The following is a 20,786-nucleotide window of genomic DNA, read 5'->3' on the forward strand; positions in this document are numbered from 1 at the left end:
AGTGACCCTGAGGATTAGGGACTGTTACCACCATCTCACAGCTGAAGAACTGAGTCTCCGAAATTAAAAATGTGGCCAGTTTCTCCATTTTGGAGAAATGTCTGTTCATGCCTCCTGCCCATTGAAGTCAAGCTTCTATGACTCCAGGCATTTTCTGCCAGTCTGAACTGCCTGTTCTACAAAATCACTCTGGAGATATAGCCTATTGGTTTACTCAGTATTTTTTATGTAAGTATCTATACAGTCACCTCCTAGAATTTAATAGGGAAAACTGTTATATCTCCTGATGCTGGCATGCTCCTTTTTGTTAATGTGAACTGTCTCTACTTCTCCTCTGATGCCACATTTAGTGCTCTCGTGCACTACAGAGATCCTCCCCATAAAGAGGGGACGTTGATCAGAAATGCAGAAAATTTTTTTAAGCAACACTTCATTCTAATACACATATACATTTAAGCCTGTCTTTTTCAGACCTAAATGTGAGACCTGAAATCATAAAAATCCTAAAAGAGACGACAGGTGGTAACCTCTTTGACATTAGCCTTAGCCACTTTTTTCTAGATGTGTTACCCAAGGCAAGGAAAACAAAAGCAAAACTAAACTACTGGGACTACAACAAAATAAAAACTTTTGGGGCGCCTGGGTGGCTCAGTCGATTAAGTGTATGCTTTCAGCTCACGTCAGGATGCCAGGTCCTGGGATCGAGCCCCGCATTGGGCTCTCTGTACAGTGGGGACCCTGCTTCTCCCTCTGCCTGCCACTCCCCCTGCTTGTGCTCTCTCTCTTTCCCTCTCTGTCAAATAAATAAATAAAATCTTAAAAAATAAAAGCTTCTGCACAGCATAGAAAGCAATCAATAAAACTAAAAGACAACCTCCTGAATGGGAGAAGATATTTGCAAATGGCATATACAATAAAGGATTAGTATCCAAGACATATAAAGAATTTATAAAACTCGGGCGCCTGAGTGGCTCAGTTGGTTAAGCGACTGCCTTCGGCTCAGGTCATGGTCCCGGAGTCCTGGGATCGAGTCCCGCATCGGGCTCCCGGCTCGGCGGGGAGCCTGATTCTCCCTCTGACCCTATCCCCTCTCATGCTGTTTCTCTCTCTCTCTCTCTCTCAAATAAATAAATAAATAAAATCTTTAAAAAAAAAAAAGAATTTATAAAACTCAACACCCAAAAAACAAGTCATCCAATTAAAAATGGGCAGAAGGCATGAACAGATATTTCTCCAAAAAAGACATCCAGATGACCAACAAACCCATGAAAAGATGTTCATCATCACTTATCATCAGGGAAATGCAAATCAAAACTACAGTGAGATCTCACCTCATACCTGTCAGAATGGCTAAAATCAACAACACAAGAAATAACAGGTGTTAGTGAGGATGTGGTGAAATAGGAACCCTTATGCACTATTGATGGGAATGCAAACTGGTGCAGCCATTGTGGAAAACAGTTTGGGGGGATCCTCAAGAACTTAAAAATAGAACTACCCTATGATCCTGCAATTGCACTACTGGATATTTATCCAAAGAATACAAAAACACTAGTTCAAAGGAATACATGCACCCCTATGTTTATAGCAACATTATTTACGATAACCAAGATGTGGAAGCAACCCAGGTGTCCATTGATTGATGAATGGACAAAGAAGAAGTGGTATATACATACACTGGAAAATTATTCAGCCATAAAAAAGAATGAAATCTTGCCATTTGCAATGACATGGATGGAGCTAGAGAGTATAATGCTAAGCAAAATAAGTTCATCAGAGAAAGACATAATGCCATATGATTTCACTCATGTGTGGAATTTAAGAAACAAAACAAATGAGCAAAGGGGAAAAAAGAGAGAGAGAGACAAATCAAGAAACAAACTCTTAATTATAGAGAACTGATGGTTACCAGAGGAGAGGGGATGGGGGGGATGGGTGAAACAGATGATGGGGATTAAGGAGTGTACTTACAATAAGCACTGGATGACTATGGAACTATTGAACCACTATACTGTACAACTGAAACTAACACTGTATGTTAACTAACTGGAATTAAAAACTTATAAAAGTTTTTAAAAATAAGCCCTTTTTTTTTTTTTGCTTTTCAATTTTTGGAAAGGGATTTATCTCCAGGCCAGCCCATTTTCATGGGCCATCTTTTTTGTTGTTAATTGGGATGTACTTTTTCATATGTGGCTTTCTCCAGAGTGCTCACTAAAACATTTTGGAACTTCATGCTGGCAATGTCTCCTTTCTGTGAGGTTTATACTATCGCTTATTTTAAAATTCCATCTGTGAGATTTTTTAGACATTTTTGGATGTCAGGATGTCCATTCTAACTTGGCCAGGCCTTCCTGGAGACTCCTGTCCCATATGGGGAGGGACGAAGTCAGGCTGGATGCAGTCACTCTCACCTCATGCCACTGTGGCCATGACTGAGCGTGTCTCTCTAAAATGTCTTCTTTCCTTCCTACCACAAATACTGATGGAACATGTACTATGTGTGATCCGCTCCTTACCACTTACACTAGGAGGAAACAGGAAGAATCCCTCTCCTTGTGGAGCTTATAAGCTAGTGGGGGCGGGAATGAAATAATTTGGTTAAACAGGGACTGGTAGTCTCTGTCACAGCATGGGCCCTAATACAACTTCATGAGGGGCAGTCGCCAGCTGAGACCCAGGACAGGTGTGGGCAGCTCCCCTCTCTCCCTGCTCTGTGACTTCCTGTGTGGTCTGCAGTTGGTATCAGGCAGGACCCTCCATTTCCAGGCTGGGAGACAGCCAAGGATGTTTGAACTGAATCAGATGTTCACAATTCTTCAGGCATTTCTACCGTAATATTGGAATTGAACACATTGGCCAAATAAAGTTGAAATTTAAAAAAAAAAAAAAAACAGCTTATTTGTGGCTTCCAAATAGTTTTCTCTCCTTCTTTCCCACCATATTTTTTTGTCCGATTCTTCATTTTGTGTTGATTTCCACCACCCTGAGCATTTTACTGCAAGCTGCCTTGTCTTTTTGAGGAATAGCTAGGATACACATTACAGAAATAGAAAAGAAATAGATATGACTTCTCTACTAGAGTGTCAGTTCCTCAAAGCTCTCTTTTTGTATCCTCCACGTGACCTGGAATAAGTCATGCACTTAGGAGTAAGCAATTAAGTATTGATTGTTTACTCAGTATAGTAATTCAGAAGGATAAGTCTGGTTATTTTAAAGACAATGAAGAAGTTGATGGCTCTGGCTTTATATGTTAATTGCATCCTAAGACTTACTACTTTTCTTTTCCTTAATAGGGATTTATTTATTGTATTTTCTTCTGTTTGTCACTCATAAATGGAATATAAAGGGCAATCATTACAGCTAACACGCATCACGCTCCTCTCTCTTGCTGTGCTAAGCACTTTCTAGATATTGTCTACTTAATCCTCACAGCCCTATTATTATTCCCATTTCACAGAAATAGAAACTGAGGGTTAAAGACTTTAAGCAGTTAGGGGGAAAGCAAGGAAATAACCTTTCTCTTGGTGAGTGGGCAAGAGATGGAAGAAAAAAGTAGGAGAAGAGAAAGGATTATATAAGAGAAATAAATTGTTTCAGGTATGATCAGTAAAATGCAGAAGACTGAGAAGAATCACAAGTGATTTATGAGGGAATTTCTCTTCCTGCCCATCCCATGCTCTGCTGACCATGAGACTTCAAAGAGTCATATGCCAATGGCTATTTTTTATATGAGGCATTCTCTCTTGGAGACATCATAACTTTGTTGGAGGGGTTGTACTTAGAAATCCCTTTAATCCACATAATTATTTGGATAATTTCAAGTTATACAGTTTCATATATGGACAGAAACCTAAAAGTCTTTATCCTTCTGGGCCGGTCCTTGCCCTGCCCCCAGCCTGCAGTAACTCTCAGATCCCAGGAAGGTCAGGACATGTGCTAGATCTCTCTACCTCTTGGCAGGTGACCTCCAGCAACTCCCAGTCATTACTACTTCCAGGAGCATCACCCAGGGCTCCCTGTGGCTGGCCAGAGCAGAAAAACAAACAGGATCCTCTCTGTCCATTCACACTGGAAAAAAAGATGCTCCATTGTGGGCAGTATTATTGGGCCTCTCCAGGGAATGAGGAAGAGTCACAGTCAGAGATTAACCCTTTTGTAGGTATTTGCTCTACAGATATTCACTTAACCCCCTTGTGCCTGGGACCATTCTGGGCACTGATTTTGTTCCCCTAGAGAAAGAACAGCCAGTCAAGGGAGAGACCATTAAAGCTCCAAGAAGGGACAAAAGAGGGAAGAGTTCCGGGGACCACTTTTGGGGAGCTGAAATTGAAAGTTTAGAGCAGATGTGATGATTTGGGGAACAACTGCCATTCATGCTGCGTTTAGGGACTCAAAACAACTGGATTATCTGGGAGCGGAGTCAAAGATGGGGCATACCTGGAGGTGTGGTTAGAAAAGGAAGCAGGGGCTGAGATCTGGGAGAGCCCTATGGACCAAAAACTAGTTTAGGTTTTATCTCTCAGAAACGATAAAGCATGGGAAAGGGTTGCATGAGGAAGATGATTCGATTTACACATTAGAGAGACGGGGAAAGGAAGGAAAGGCAGCCCAGGTGGAGGAACAGCATAAGCAGAGGCAGGAAATCCCACCATATGTTTGACAAACTTGCGTAAAGTGTGAGCCCGCCACAGGAGAGGGCCCAGGAGGTGAAGGCATTTAGCAGTCATGCAGGGCTGAGCCAGAAGCTTCCGGTGTCCTGGCCAAGAAGACTGAAGGTAATCCTGCTCTGGGGAGTTGTTGAAGGATTTTAAACAGAGGGAAAGTGGGGTCAGGGCAGCATTTTAGAAGGCTTCCTGCTTCGGGGTTGAGAGAAAGAAGTGACAGGGACAGTCTGGGTTTAGGAGGGAGGAGAAGGCTGGGAATAGAGCCGTGGCCAGTGCCCACACGAAAGGGAGAAGACTGAGAAGGAGGTCATGGGCATGGGAAACTAGCCCAGGGAGAAAGGGGGTAGGAGCCCTGAGGAGGGCACTTCCGGAAGAAGGAACGTCCTAAGCCACTCGGAGGTCCCCTCAGAGAAGGACAGTGACTGGCATGAGGAGCAGCACAATGACGGCAAGGCGACAAGCCACAGAGAAAAGAGGAGCCTGCCTAAATAGCAAAAAGCAATAACAAAATCCTACGTATATGGCCATTTTTGAGGTGAGGGAAGATGGACCACTTCATCTTTCACTTGAACCAGAAATAAGGGCAGATGGAGTAACAGCACTTGAGGGGTAGATAATTTTCCCTTGCTGGCCTCACCTCCTCGAGACCCTCCTTTTCTCCTGGTGAAAGAAGCGCTATTCTGACATTGCTCTTGGCAGGGACAGAAAGCTTCTCCAGCTACACGGGAATGGCCTTTTGTCTTCTTTCTGCCCCTTACAGTACTGTCATCTGGAATACATTTTCTATATTGATCTGAATGTTAATCTGTACATGACAAGGACAGATCATAGGAGAATATGCAGAAAAATGGTAAAAAGAAGTTAGTTGTTTGTGCATTCCTTGAATTGGGGGAGGAGGAAGAGAAACTTTAAAATAATCCTTCCCACTTGTGACTTCTCATTTGTTAACACAAAAAAGGCAAAACAAAAACAAAAAGATGATTGGATTCATTTGAATTAACTGGAAGGCTGCATAATTTAGATTATGTCTTTCTTTAAAATGTTCTAAGAGACACCTGGCAGGCTCAGCTGGTAGAGCATGTGACTCTTGATCTTAGGGTTCTGAGTTCAAGCCCCACATTGGGTGTAGAAACTACTTAAAAATAAAATCTTTAAAAAAAATAAAATGTTCTAAAATTTTATTTAGATATTTAGGAAGCTTCAGAAATTTCTATAGATACGCATGAGAGACATTTGCTTTGGTGAGAATTCAAAAAGAGAAATATACTTTTGAAAGCAAACGAAATTGGACTTGACTTGGAGAAACAGTTCTCTGACCAGATGTCATTTAAAGACACTGGACTGTGGGCTCCAGACTGTAACCACCTTTATCTTGTGTATTTATCTTGAAGGACGCCCATCCTTCAACATAAATACACATATGGGAACCAGGAGGGGCGTGTGCTGAGCATGCCCGTGACATCTTTGAAACTGTGAGGGTACAGATGAGAGACATAGTGCTTCTCAGCTCTTTCTCAGAATTTCTCTCATCTATCTGGCAATAAAAAAAAAAAAGAAAAGAAAAAAAAATCTTGGGGAGTATAAAATGTTATTAAATTTGCAGCAGTTGTCATGGTTACCCACATAGTTCCATTGCTTTATTAATGTGTAATTCCCTTTATTTCTGGAAATATCATTATAATGAAACATAATCGTCTGCAGCCTCTTAGCAGGTTTTGCCATGTGTCTGAGAGACTCTCACAGTAGCTGTGACCAATGCGTGTGTGGTTTCTGGGCCACCTGTGTGCTGTTGGTCCAGTAACTAGGACACCATTGTTTAGGAAAAGACAACGTGAAGTTAATGACTCTTGAAAATCCCTTAGAAGTTCAAATCCTTCGCTAAACAAAAGTGCTTGTTTTTCCCTAGAAGAAAAGGATCCAACGCTTGAGTCTTTTTCTAACTAAAATAATTTGGGTTTTTGCCATTAAAACCATTTTTTTAAGTGATTATTATTATTTACTGAAGTCCCTTTGAAGTGTTCAGGAGATTTTTGCCTGATCAATTCTTTAAAAAATTATCTTCCCTAAATTCATTTCTTTTATCATAACAAGGATTGTTGTGAGACACCGCTAATCGAGGGTTTGGCCAAGTGTTTTAAGTGTATTCTCCCAATACTCAAGTCGAAGCTAAATAAAACAGTTCAGTAAATTCCTTCAGGATAACTACTTATGACAGATACTGCTAGCTGATCCCCACATTTATCTCTCTTCTTCCTGGGCACTCACCAAACCATATTGGCCAGGAGCCCTTGCAGTTAGGTCTCAGTAGAAGACTCATGGACAGTGGAATGTGAGCGGAAGTTATGAAATCACTTCCTGGCCTGGCCCGTAAATACCTCCCACATAATCCTCCCATCCCTTGTTATCAGGCTGGTCGGTGACTCTGCCCGTCTGGACCCTTGAATAACTGGATGGAGCAGAGCCTCATGCTCTAGACCCCTGCTGTTACATAAAGGAGACAAACCCTCTGAGATGAGAGGGTAGAGTGCTATATCGGCTAGTATTTCCCTAATACAGTGCTTATTAACATTCTTTCTAAGCAGCCTATAATCCTTGGGAGGTTTTCATCCATAAGTGCTTTCTACAGTTTCTTTCACAGCCTTTAAAAAGAGACTGGCATTGTGAATCTCAGGACTCCTACTCAGTGTCCACTCATTTTTGCTGTTTTGGACAAGGATTGGAGACCTGAATGGCTATAGAATAGTAGATTATTGGAAAATATCATCAGACCCCTAGGCCTTATGTACACAGGGAACCAAAGGAAATGAAATTCACCTTTTCTGGAAACCTCTCTGTGCCAAGTACTGTGTTCACTCCTCTGATATACACAAACTTATTTATTTTCCCTAATTAATCTTCTAGGGAACCCTGTTATTCCCATTTTACAGATCTTTGAGGTGTCACATAGTTTTAATAATTTCTTCTTAGCTAGGAAGTAGCAAGGGAGGATAAATTTGTCTGGAACCAAACCCAGCCAATCTTTCTACTTTGCTGCTTGTCGTGGTATACAATCAGTTAACTAATGTCAGTTGATTGTCATGCTCCCAGACAGAATGATAGCTAGTAATAATTGGAAACATATGCAGAGAATATTTGACTGTTATGTAAGGAACAGAAACTCTCATTAGATTTTTAGAAAACTTTCATTTGATTTATAATACTGACATTGTTGAGTTTTACCTTCTAACTTAATTAAGATATCAGGACAGCTATTGTAACTGATACCAAAATAACAGTAGTTTAAAACTGATGGTCTGCATGTTGGCAGGCCAGTTCTTCCCGATGAGGTCAACTAGGGCCCCAGGCTCTTTCATCTGGTTGCTTCTGTATCCTCTAGGGTTGTTCATCATCTGCTTGGTGGCAGATGGCTTACCACACTACATCTGCATTTAAGCCATTAAGAAGGGGGTATCAGAGAGGAGACAGCACACATCTTTCCAGTTAAAGGCATGACCCAGAAATTGCACACATCACTTTTGCTAAAAAAGTTGCATGGTCTTGTGGCTGTCTAACTGCAAGAGAGTCTAGGAAATGTCATCTTTAGCCTTGTGCGATACTTCTATTCTTCTAGAGAAAGGGGACAAAAGATACTGGGGGACAAACAAATAGTAGCCTCCACCACATTTTCTTTTCCTTCCCATTTTTTGATAAACATGATAATGAGAAAGATCCAAAACAGCAGTAGCTGAAGAGTGAAGGAAATGAATCAAGGAAATTATTAAGTAATTCAAAAATTGAATATCTCCTTTTTCCTTAACCTCTGCCAGCACATGTGCTAAAAGAATCAAGAGTTAATGTCCAGCACTAAATTGCCTTAAAATGGGCAATAAGTATTAAATTAAGCATTCTCTGAATAAAATGATTGCAACAAATTGAGGACGTATGAACAAAACCTAAATATTAAATCATATTAAGTAATTAGCATTAATTTCATTAGGTTTGACATGTGGTTAAATTATAAAACAAAACTTCATCTGGTAGAGATATTTACTGAGGTATATATAAGTGAAATGATACAATGTCTGGAGTTTGCTTTAAAATACTCCAGGAAAAAAATGGGAGGGGGTTGATGAACAGACAAAATTAGATTGGGAAAATATTGTGAGTTGTTGCAACTGGATCATAGGTTCATGGGGGTTCATTATGCTATTCTTTCTACTTTTATGCATATTTGAAATATTCCATACCATAATAAAAAGTTAAATAAGTACTTGTTCCAGGAAAGAAAAGCGATTTTTGGCAGTGCCATGTTCATATGAGCTCATTTCTGTACTCCAGTTGAGTGCATTCTTAAGTTTCCAGTGTATTATTTATTCTGCATGCATACAACTGGAAAAAACTCATTTCATCTAAAGAATTTATTAATTTGTTTTTGAGCCAGTTAAACAAAAGTTGGTGAGTGCCTGTTGTATCTAGTGATGCAAGGGATGCAAAAATGAGTAACTTTAAAGTCTAATCAGGCAGATAAGACAACCTCTCAAATAAATCTAACTGAAGAGAAGTGCACAAGAAGGCCTAACTGTTAGGAGATCCCAACAAATTGGAAGGATCAGCAGAGTTTCCTGGATCACATGTCATAAGCTTTAAAGGATGGGTAGGTTTTTAACAGATTGAAGCGGTGGAGAAAGTGGTCTGGGCAGGGGGACCACCAAGAGGAAGCCTCTGAGCCAGAGAATATGAGATGGTTTCCTGATGACAGAAAAGGAAAACATGGTTTTAAGTGTGAGTATCTGGATGTCCCATTAAAGGAAATAGGGGAGCAAAGAGGACCTAGATGAGAAAATTTCTACTCTTTATAGGGACATGTTGTTTTGGGGACACTGTGAGACTCCACGTGAGCTACCCATCATCAGATAAAGTGTTGGAGCGCAGAGGGCTTAGTGTGGGGAGTCAGCTGCATAGATTGCTAGTTGAAGCTGTAGATAGGTGATGAATTCACTACTGAAGAGAATGGAGAAAAGACTTTTTTTTTAAGGCCAGTTTTATGAGAGTAGAGGATTCTGACAACAACAGAATGATTTCAGGTGATGTTCAAGACAACGTGAATCCCCGATGTGACAACCTCTGTATCCTTGTCCCTCTCTGTCTACTGAATTCTCGGTACTCCTTACTCTCACAGAGCTTACATATCTCTTTCTCTCTCCTCTTCCTTCAGCCTAAGCTTCTCCACAGAGTTATCTACACAAATTGTCTCCACTGCCTGACTCCTGTTCACTCTCTAACCCACTCTGAACCAGAATCCTGCTTAACCACTCCACTGAGCCTGCTCTCAGTTCAACATGGAGGGTTCACAATCACCTCCATGTTGACCGATTCTATGGACACGTTTTCCTCCTCACTTCCCTTGACTCTCTGAGCGGTATTTTACCTAACTAGCCACTTCCTCTTCCTTGGAACTCTCTCTTCTTGGCCTCTGGTTTTCTCCTGGCTGCTTCTCATTTTCTTTGTGGGTTCCTCCTCTCCTAAACGTTTACATATTGTGGTGTCCTGGGGCCAAAGCTCCTACAATCTCTCCTAGAGACGTTTTTCCTGTTCTATGATTTCACCCAACAAAAGTCAACAGAACTCCCATATTTATATCTCATTTGAGTTCTGGACCTACCTAATACCTCCACTCAGATTTCTCATAGGTACTTTGTAGGTAACACATCCAAAACTGCAATTTGGACTACTCCCACCTCCCTCCCTGTTCTCCATTTCAGTAAATGTCACTACCATCCACCTTGCTACTCCAGCCCATAAAGTGAATCATTTTATTTACAAAAGGTCCACAGGACTGTTCCATTAGGAAGGCCAAGCAAATATTGCTTCGTTATGAGATGTCCTTTGATCCCTAGACTGTTCCCTAAAGTAGCTGAAGTGTGTAAGCCATAAAAATAAAGCTTTCCCACATAACTCTATTGCAACACAGCAGTTTGATTTAAGCACCAGTGCTGGCTGTAAATTTAAACTTGTGGTTGACTTTAAGCTATATATTGTAAAGGATTTTGTGGGTCAGTTATAGTCAGGAGTAGCCCAGGGGCTCTGTAAGTAGAGGGGACCCTACAATTCATCTAAAAGATGCAGATGCTGCTTTTCTGTCAATCAGATTAGAAATCCACAGGCAGTGGACCTCTCCACCACCCTCTACTCTGCCTGGAGTGATGAAAAACAGTAACCCTACTTCTCCTCTTTGGTGAGGACCTGGGGACACTCTCCATCCCTGGTGGGGGTGGGCATTTTATCCATGTCTTTTGAGTCTAGGTTCCCAGTGGATGGGCGTAATGATTTGGAGGAAGGAGAACATGCTTCTAGTTCCACCTCAGGAACTAGCAAGTTAGTTGTAAATCTGATTAGTAGAGCTGTCCTTACCTCTATACCTCTCTCCACATCCCACACGGAATAATAACTAATGTCACTTGTTTTCTAATTTGTGCCATTGTCCTAATGCTCTCCATGAGTGAATTCGTGTGATCCTCATATGAGTTCATTGTTATTACTATTAGTATTTAACAGATGTAGGGACTGAGGTGTAGGAAGTTAGCAACTTGCCCAAAGACACCTAGGATTTAAATCCAGGTTATTCAGTTCTGGCTGTATACCCTCTTCACCACCCCCTATACCAAGTTGAACAGAAACTACCTCTGCATTACTTTACCCCCTCATTTCTATTGTGCCATCGACGTAAGATGTAAATTTAATTTAATAACAGCGTTCAGGAATAAAGTAAGCACTACCAAATCAAGTGTAGTTATAATGGGACTGACTTTTAAAATTCTAACCCATGTTTTCTCCTTCTTGGTAATTCTCTTTTACCTCATATCTCTGAGGCTTTGAGCTTCAGGGATGAGCTAATTGCAGAAAAAAAAGAAGCAAATTCTTGGCTACTGACTTCTACAATTGGGTCATGTGATTCATAACAGAGAGTTGGGAGCCAGGGTTGGTTTTGATTTTCTACTGTTTTGCTTGGTTAATTACAAGACAGAACTTTTAAAAAAGACAAACTTGAAAAAATGCCTTTGAGGTTTGCTTCTCCCATCAAAAGCCAAAGCCTGACAACTTAGTAGAGTTGAGGAGAATGAAGGGTGAGGTTGGAGAAGCCTCTTTTTGTTCCACAGGAAATGACATGTTAGCTGTTGGCAGGAAAAGGATCTGCAGTCGAGATGCTGAAGTACCCTGAGAAGGTATGCCATACCCTGGTGCCTCTGGAGACGAGAGAGAACGGAAACCCCAGAAACATTTGGGGAAATCCCAAAGGACCTGGGTTTGCGTCCAGTAGTCATTCCAGAAGAGGCCACACCTAATAGGGAAATCTTGCAGCAGCATGATGGTGGAGTGGAAAAGCAGCAACGGCTGGTTGAGATGTTCGGGCTACATGGAAAATATCTTAAAATTCCCTGTGTCCCCAGAGGCTGCCCTGGGAGGGATTCCCAAAGGCCTTGGTGTCCTGCAGAAGGGATGCCATCAGCAGATGTGATGTGGATTCCATGTGCTGGAGGCTGTGGAAACAGAAGCAATGTCAGTGGCAAAAGCAGCATGGGCCAACATCCCCAGCAAAAATCAGCAAGAATGGGGGCTAACAGACTGGATGTCTCCTTCCTGATGCCATGACACATACGGGTCTTCCTAGAATTTAGATCCTACCATAGGAAAAAGAGAAGGAAGGGCAGAATCCTAATTTGAGTGTTGGAGTTCTGAATTTGACTATGAAATAACTGAACTGAACTGAGTTTCCCTGGAAGTGGCTGTAGTTTTAGTAGCTAAGTTACTGAAGGTCACTTAGCCAGAGAGTACTCCAGCCAGGATTCTAGCCCAGCAGTCTGACCTCACGGGCCATCACCTAAACCATCATTTATGCTGTATCATGCTGTCCCTATGGTCTCCACATTTCCCACAACTAAATAGAATGGCAGCTCAAGACAAGTTAAATGACACTGTAGAAAGATAAAGGTGACTATGACACTAAAATGTCTTTGGAATAAACATAAGATACATTCTCTTCTCTCCATCTCCACTGCCACCACCTCATCTATGTCTTACCTGGATGATTTTAAGTGTCTCCAAATTGGAGAGTTTAGGCTTTTTCTATAAAATTAGGAGCAAGAAAACTAGAACCAATGGATGGAGGCTTCACAGAGACAGAATTCTGTGCAGAATCAGAGAGAGCTTCCTTATCATCTCAGATATCCAAAGATAGAATGAGCATCCTTGGGTGGCACCAAGTGCTACATTCCTTGAGTTGTTAGAGCATCATCAAGACGCCTACTACTAAGAAGGGACCTTATGGAGGGGAATTCAGGAGAGAACATATGGCTAGATGATGCGGCCTTTAAGGTCCCTTCCAACATTGAAATCCTGCCATTTTAGAATGGAGATTGTGAACACCAGATTGCTGTGTGTTTAGAGTGGGAAATGAGGACACAGAAGCAGTGGTATAGACTAGTCTTTTGAAGATGGTTACCATTGAGGAGAGCAGAGCTTTATTGTATTATGTGGTAGGGTCAAGGGAAGATTCTGACACTGGGAAGATTTGTAAGTAGAAGGTGAAGAACTGATGAAAAAGGAAAAATTAAAAGAGAGTGAGTTCTGTTCCAGCGTTGATTGCTGCATAACATACTATCCCAAACTTGGTGACTTTCAACAACTACTGTACTGGGTGATTTTTCTATTCCACATGGTATCAACAGAATGGTCTTTACCCAGTGAAGTGAAGTGCTCTCTTGCTCAGTGTTCTTCACCAGCATGTCTTGAGCCTTGATGGGGATGGCTGGACAGTTGTGTTCTGCTGTGGCTGTTGACCAGAGCACCTACATATGGCCTCGCCAGTCTCTCAGGTTAGTCCGACTTCTTATGTGGCCACACGAGGCTCCCAGAGAAGTGTTCCAGGAGGTCCAGGCAAAGTTGCAAGGATTCTTCAGTCCTAACCCCAAAAGCCCAGAGCATTACTTCCTCTGCATCTTATTAGTCAATCAAGTCAATAAGGCAAGGTCAGATTCAAGGGGAAAGGAGCTTGCTGCCACCTCTCAACAAGAGGAACAACAAAGAATTTATAGCCATCTTTAGTCTCCCACAGAAACAATTGATGGAACAAGATTCTGAACAATGCCGGGAGTCCAAGTTGAGAGCAAAGGTGAAGGATTATCCTTAGAATGGAGGAGAAACATGTCTGCCGTGGAGATAAGAACAAAGAGAAAGGGGTTCCAGAGAGAGGAGACAGACTCTGAGATGAAAACAAAAGAAAGTGGAAGGAGTTATTTTCAGAGAGTTCAAGTAATCCAAGGCTATCTAGTGGAAGGGGAGTTTCATGTAATGGAAATTAGGCTAGCCACCCCCTGCCCATATATTTTACCTCTGGGTTGTTTCCTCATTCCAGTAATGTCTCTTCACAGGTTTCTCCAGAGGCATGCCTCACACAGACTTCAGTCTGAATTCACTGCAAGATTTTTGGCTCATATTTTCAGTGATTTTTATGTACCCCCATTCAGCAGTGTACTAGTGAAGTCTAGGGCTTTGGGGCAGGTAAATTGGTCTCCCTGGAAAATGAGCCCATCTGTGGCTTCGTTCCCAGTCAACACTTATAGGACTGAGCAGACCAGCCATGCACCGAGGCTTGAGTAGCAAAACATGAAATCCGCTTTCTACAAATTATCCAGATAATCTCTTCCAAGCCTTTTCTGGATAAAGACACAGAGCCACATGAGGATGACATTCAGTTAAGTATTCAAAGCTGTCATGCTTGTGGCTTGGCTCCTGTTGTATGCACAGTGCTGTTGGATTGGGCTGATCAATGCAGGTCCGCCTGTCTGTATCCTTTTGATAAGTATCTTTAGAAGCTTGCTAATTAATTTTAAAGGAATGTTTCTCTTTGGCATCATGTCTCATTCTTTTTGTATTATATATTCTGGTGATAAATGATGGAGGCATAAATACCTTACCTTTGCTCAATCAGTGTTTTCTGTTGTTGATGTAGAGTGTACAAATTGGATTTATTTCAGGATGGCTGAATTTGGAATGTGACGTTTTGCCAAATCAGACTCTCACTTGCCCAGACAACACACATGTGGATTTTGCAGTTGTTTTCTTTTTAAAATAGTATATGTCTGTGGTGCCATTGATTAATGTAATGTTGCATTAATGTGCAGTTATAACACCCCAGGGCATGCATGCGTTCTTTCAGCCAGCAGCAAAGAATTCCCCAAATTAAGTTTAATAAACTACAGATTCCAGGGCAAAAAAAAAAGAAAAAAGCATTGACCATGAGAATTTATGGGTAGCAAAAGTACTTGAGGAATCAACGTTTGATAAACTTGCCAATGGAAATACTCTGTATTTTTTCTCTAATTTCATTCCTCTAAACCATTAGTCATTGTCTATATCTATTCATTTATTGAATCTTTTCAATGACCCAGATATCTGACTGTGTTGTTCCACAACCTCTCTTTTTACTTCTAAGTTTCTGCTGGCTCCAGTGTTTACATAGTGTGTTGTCAGATCCAAACTTCAATGCAAGCTGACATAGCCCCATGTGTGACATAGCTCAAGCTGCAAAAATTAAAATTGAATTCTTCACCATCCATTGTAAATAGTGAGCGGATAACTTTTCGTCAGGGCAGCACTGACATAACTCTGGCACAGGGTCATTCTGGACCTATTTTAAGCAACCACTAATTTTTTTTCTTTCTCAAGGTAGTTTTCAATCTTTAACCGTCATATTTTCCCTATGACAAATATCTGGAAGCATATTTTGCTAAATCAATTAACTGGTGTAAAATTTAATGGAATAAGAACATTCTTGATAGAATATATTCAACTTTGGAAATGAAGATGCTACTGTAACCTGCTACCAGAGGGCATAAATTCCCTTCTCCTCTTCTTCAATTTCCACGGGTATTGTTGTTTTCAAATATCTACTTGATAAGAGAAACATGGGCAATTTTTTTTTTACTCTTTTAGTGTAAACTTACTTTAGCCTTACAGTGGATTTAAAATACAGAAAGCCACATTTCTCCTTATAACCCCTTAAAACTTCTAAGATCCACAAGAAAGCAAAAGATATAAAAGCAAAAAAAAAAAAAAAAAAAGACAGTGCTTCTTAATGGAAAGAAAACTTTTCTGTAACCAAGTTTTATGAATCAACATTTTGATAGACATAATTTACAGCTTTAATCAAAAGATCATTAAGTTCAAGCATGCAGAAAACCATGTCATGGTCTTTGCTAATAGTGCTAATAGAGGCCAATTTAAATGAGCTAGACCACTGATCCTAATAATATGCCTTCAAATCCAACTGGTGTTGATGTTCACAGTTGAGATAAAGAAGGTATTTCTTTTATATTTCAACACTTTTAGATCTGGACTTTTTTTTCATGGATTCTGTAAAATAAATAAATATCAATTAAGATTAACAGTTAAAGTAGGGGATAGTATCTCTGCAGTAGGTAGTTATCTGTGTTTAAAAACTGTATGTCAGGGGACATAGGTTCATGATGTCATAAGTAATATAAACTCAGGAGCCATTAGGGTGAACACCCCTTACTCCATAAAAGTAATGCGAAGAGTGTGTGGAGGAACCAGCTGAGGAAGCTGTCTCTCCCTCCCAGATATCATCTCTTTTGTAAATGCAGATTTTTTTTTCTCTTTTGACCAAGTTGTAATGACCTAAGGCTTAGATTCCATCCCATGACTGTCCTTTCCCTAAAACTGCCAGATAGCATACCTCCCATGTCCCAATTATACAGTCCTCTTGTGTTTTTCTGGTGTTTGTATTCCCATAGTTGCAAATAAAAAGTATATTTTTAGTTTTAGAATTTTCCTTTCCATTAAAAAAAAAATCCCTGAAGATTTGTGGCACCGCTGTTATTTCTGTTAATGTCATTGCTTCCATAGCAGCAAGCTAGGATTTTGTAAGAAACTATGTTTACAAAAAGAGCAATTATCTAAGTGAACATTATAGCTACATGTAGCAAAGTTTCAATTTAGATTTCCTGTAACCATTACAACACACACACACACACACACACACACACATACCCCTTCCAATCTGTGTTAGCACTGGGTGTTATACACAACAGATACATTATTGAACACCACATCTGAAACTAATGATGTACTATATGATGGCTAATTGAATTTAAATTTAAAAAAAGAAAGAAAGAAAATAAATAAACACCATGTCATCAGCTATGGAACTGAGGTGTGACCAGTTTTTTGTGCTTCTATAGCAGAATGAAAGCTCAGACAGCTCACCTTCTGAGCCATAGAAGGTGTGTTCTTCCCTGTTCTCAATTCCAAAAGGGAGTACAATATAAAATAAATGAGATTGTACTGATATTTAATCGTTAGGGTGGGTTCAAGGAAAAAATAGAGAGGAAACAAGATAAATTTCCAGTTTTTCACAGCTCATTTTGTGAAGCATAGACATAACATTTTTATTCTGCCTAGATTTTTCCCTCTTAGAATTGCAATTGGTAGAGGCATGTCTTTAATTTAGGATATTTTAGATTTGCTTTACCATCTAGGTCAAAGATTTCAGTGGCCCTTCTACAAAGAAATAAAAATGTCTGTGTGAATGGTAATTTCTAATTAGATCTAATTCCGTACAAAGTGAGATGAGAATGACATCTGGAGAGAGCATGCTAAGGAATGCACTGCCAGGTTTTTATCTTCATGAGTAGGGTTGGCCTTCTCAAGTGTTCAAATGTGGTTTGGCGTTAGCAATTTTTTCTGAAAATCTAATTCCCAAACCTTTCTGGTGGACACGGCCTATGTTTGGTTGTGCAGGTAAAAGCTAGCTAGGAAATAAAATTAATATTTTTCTGCAGCATTTTCAAGCAACATCCTTTATTAAGATAATCAAATTTGGCAACTTTTGGCCACAGAACTTTGTAGCCATTGTGCAGAAATATGAGCAAAATAAGAGCAATGGGCCACTTCCTCCCTTCCTGCTGAGAGCTTTCAGTTGCATGGAGAACACAGCCGTGAACCCAGAGTAAAATAGTTGGGCTACAAACAAAAGAAGCAAAGTGACACATAAACAGCCAACTGTGTTATATAATCGGGGGGCAGGAAGGGTCAGTGATGCAAGGTCTTGTTAGACTGTCAAGGCTTAATTCTTAGGAGACATTTTGAGGAACCGAAGGCTGTGATTTAGTGAGGTGGAAGAACAACGTGCTTCGGATGCATCCAGCAAAATAGCGGCATCATAAAATCGAGCAACACTGCAGAAATTAAAAATTGAACCCTCCGTATTCATACTGCTTAAAAGCAACCCCATAAAACTCTTTAATCTCACACTCACCAACCAGAAGCCTTTCTCAACCATTTCAGATATTTCCCCCAGCTAGTCTAAAATTCAGTTTCCTTATCCTAGGATCCTTTAAAAATCCTCCATTTTATAATTCAAGAGAGATCAAGGTGGTGGAGCCCTCCACAAGCCACAGGAAGAGGGGCTGCTAAGAGGAAGGGAGCAAAGATCACCACCAGGGTCCTGCACTAGTGATCCCACAGGGGCCAGCCCCAGAGGAGAATCCGGTGAAATGCAGAGGGAGCTTTTCCCCCAGAGCCTCACATGGCATTGGCCCTGAGCCTCTCCCTGCATTGGGGTAACTTTGTGTTTACCTGGAAGGTTGGCTGAAACCACTCCACCCTTCACTGATTTTGCAGTAAAGGAAACAGCTCTCACTGTGACAATTCAACAAGAAGCAAATGTTATAGTTCTGATCTATTTCCTAAGTATTGAATTGATGAAACATCTATTCTATGTAGATAGCGAACAGGATACTAAAATTATGGTCCCTCTTATATCATTGTGGTAGGCAGACTGATGGCTCCCAGAGAAGTCCATGCCCTAATCCCTGAAACGTATGAATATGTTATGTTACACAGTGGAGGGGTGTGGTTAAGATTGTAGCTGGAATACACATCAAGAATAAGCTGACCTTAAGGTAAGGAGATTATCCAGGTGTATCCATGTGGACCCAGTGTGATCACAAGGTCCTTTAAGTGTGGAAGAGGGAGGCAAAAGAGTCAATGTCTGACTGATAAGATAGAGGAAAGACTCAACAGGCTATTGCTGGCTCTGAAGACAGAAGAAAGGACCACTAGCCAAGGAATATGGTCTCCTCTAGATACTGGAAAAGGCAAGAAAATGGATTCTTCTTTAGAGTACTCAGAAGGACTGTAGCCCAGTGAGACCTGTGTCAGACTTATGACCTCCAGAAACTATAACAAAGATTTTGTGTTGTCTTAAGTCACCAAGTTTGTGTGGTAGTTTGTTACAGCAGCCATAGAAAACCAGTGCAACCATGCTGTTGATTTCCTTCATACCATGTCAGAAATTATCTTCTTCATTTGCTTCTTTATTTTCTTATGGTTTCCCTTTGCACTCGAGAATGCTCCTCTAGGACGGCAAGACCCTGCCTGTGTGTTCACTGCTCATTCTGGGAGCTGGGAACAGAGTTTGGAATATACAGGTGCTCAGTAAGTGCTTCCTGAGTGTAAAGTGAATAATCGTATACATGAATGAGTGGAAATCAAGCTTCTCTCGGGAGCTTCTGCAAGGTATATACATAGGAAATCACCATGAGACAATGAAGGGTAGTAAAGGATCAGAGACCCACAGGGAGAGTAGATCTAAAGAACACAGGAAAGTTTCAGAAAATATCAATTTCAGTACAATTAAGATTTGAACCTTCTGTGTGCTTGAAAGAGCCCTATGATACAGAAGAATATAAGACTGCAGAAAGAAGTAACTTTTATACAGGAAGAAGCCCAGTGGTGTTCAACCACAGAAAACTGCTAGATTCCTTTTTTAGATTGACTTACCATAGTGCTGTAAATTAGTTTTTATCAGGAGACAATAAAAAAATGAAATTAACCTATAGCAATAAAGATAGGGTGAAAACGGGACCTAACAGAAACTGAGTAGAACATTTATTGTGAAGTAAAATCAATATGGCGACAATGTATATCCTGTTAAGGCTATCACTTGTTTTGCCTGTAAATATTAACAAACAGCTTTCCACATTTGTTACATCACAAAGAAGAAAAATATTACATTTAGAAACTCCCACAAAATTAAATCCCGGTGTTTTATGTGTTTCTCTTTGTTGCTCATTTTCTGCACTGCTGGTTTGCAGGCAGATGTTTAACTCTATCTTTGTTTGTTTTTTGGTGCTTCATTCACCATCAAATATTCATTAAGCACTTTGCACATATTAGTTCATTTAATGCTACCATGAGGCAGGTGCCACGCATCCCCATTTTTATAGATGAGGAAACTGAGTCTTTGCAAAAGTTAAGTGACTTGCCTGAGGTTGCACCATGAGTTAGCGGTGGAGTGTGGATTTAAGCTCGGACAGTTTGACACCAACGTCCACTCTGTTAGCTGCCCTTCTCCCCCTCCGTACACCAGACCCTGGGCTGGGTCCTGGAATAGATAGGATGCTCAATAGACCCAGTCCCTCCTGAGGCTTATATTCTTGTAGAAGAGGCATATCACAAATAAGAATGGGCCAAATGTCTATGGTGACTGGTGCCCTGAAGGAGACACAGAGCATAGGAGTCTGAGAAAGTGAATAAATACCTGGGTGGACTAACTCCTTGGGGAGCACCAGGGGCCAGCCACATTACAGGTCTCCTACTTACATTCTGTGCCAAGAGCAAAAGAATATTTATATGTGAAAATGTCTGCATAAGTGTCTCATATGCAAGCATTAGCTGAGGGGAGGTTGATGACATGTCATCTGAATGATTTTTCTAATTCCAACAATAAGTTAATTTCTACAATTTTTTTCCTTTCTGCTCTGAATGTGCTTTATCTAGCCCAGCATCTCTCAGCCTCAGCAGTCTTGAATATTTGGGCCAGATAATTCTTTGTTGTGGGGAAAGGGGTGCATTGTAGGATGTTTAGTAATACTGCTGGCCTCCTCTCACTACTAATAACCCTTCCCCGCCCCAAAGTGTGACAGTCAAAAATGCCTCCAGACATTGCTGGATGTCCCCTGGAGAGCAAAATCGGCCTGGGTTGAGAAGCAGTGGTAAGCCACCAATAATTCAAATTCCGCCTCTCCTCGAATACCAAGGACTTTGCCTAATGCTCCC

The 20,786-nt window shown here is 40.8% G+C and overlaps 1 protein-coding gene across 12 annotated transcripts in view; it reads left to right on the plus strand.

Annotated features, from left to right (window-relative positions):
• Positions 1–20,786, plus strand: part of AIG1 (androgen induced 1) — a 301,519-nt gene that overhangs the window by 98,138 nt on the left and 182,595 nt on the right. The window contains exon 4 of one of the 12 annotated variants that reach the window (XM_064598179.1): positions 1–20,786. This exon is cut by the window's right edge and continues 8,010 nt beyond it. The exons of the other annotated variants lie outside the window; for them this stretch is intronic. Coding sequence (XP_064454249.1) covers positions 1–18 — 18 coding nt within the window. The 3' untranslated portion in view covers positions 19–20,786. 12 annotated transcript variants of the gene reach the window in all.

The sequence above is a fragment of the Mirounga angustirostris genome, unplaced genomic scaffold (assembly GCF_029215605.1).
Source record: "Mirounga angustirostris isolate CCGP_5_RB_7025 unplaced genomic scaffold, mMirAng1.0.hap1 SCAF_8, whole genome shotgun sequence".
NCBI classification, from domain to species: Eukaryota; Metazoa; Chordata; class Mammalia; order Carnivora; family Phocidae; genus Mirounga; species Mirounga angustirostris.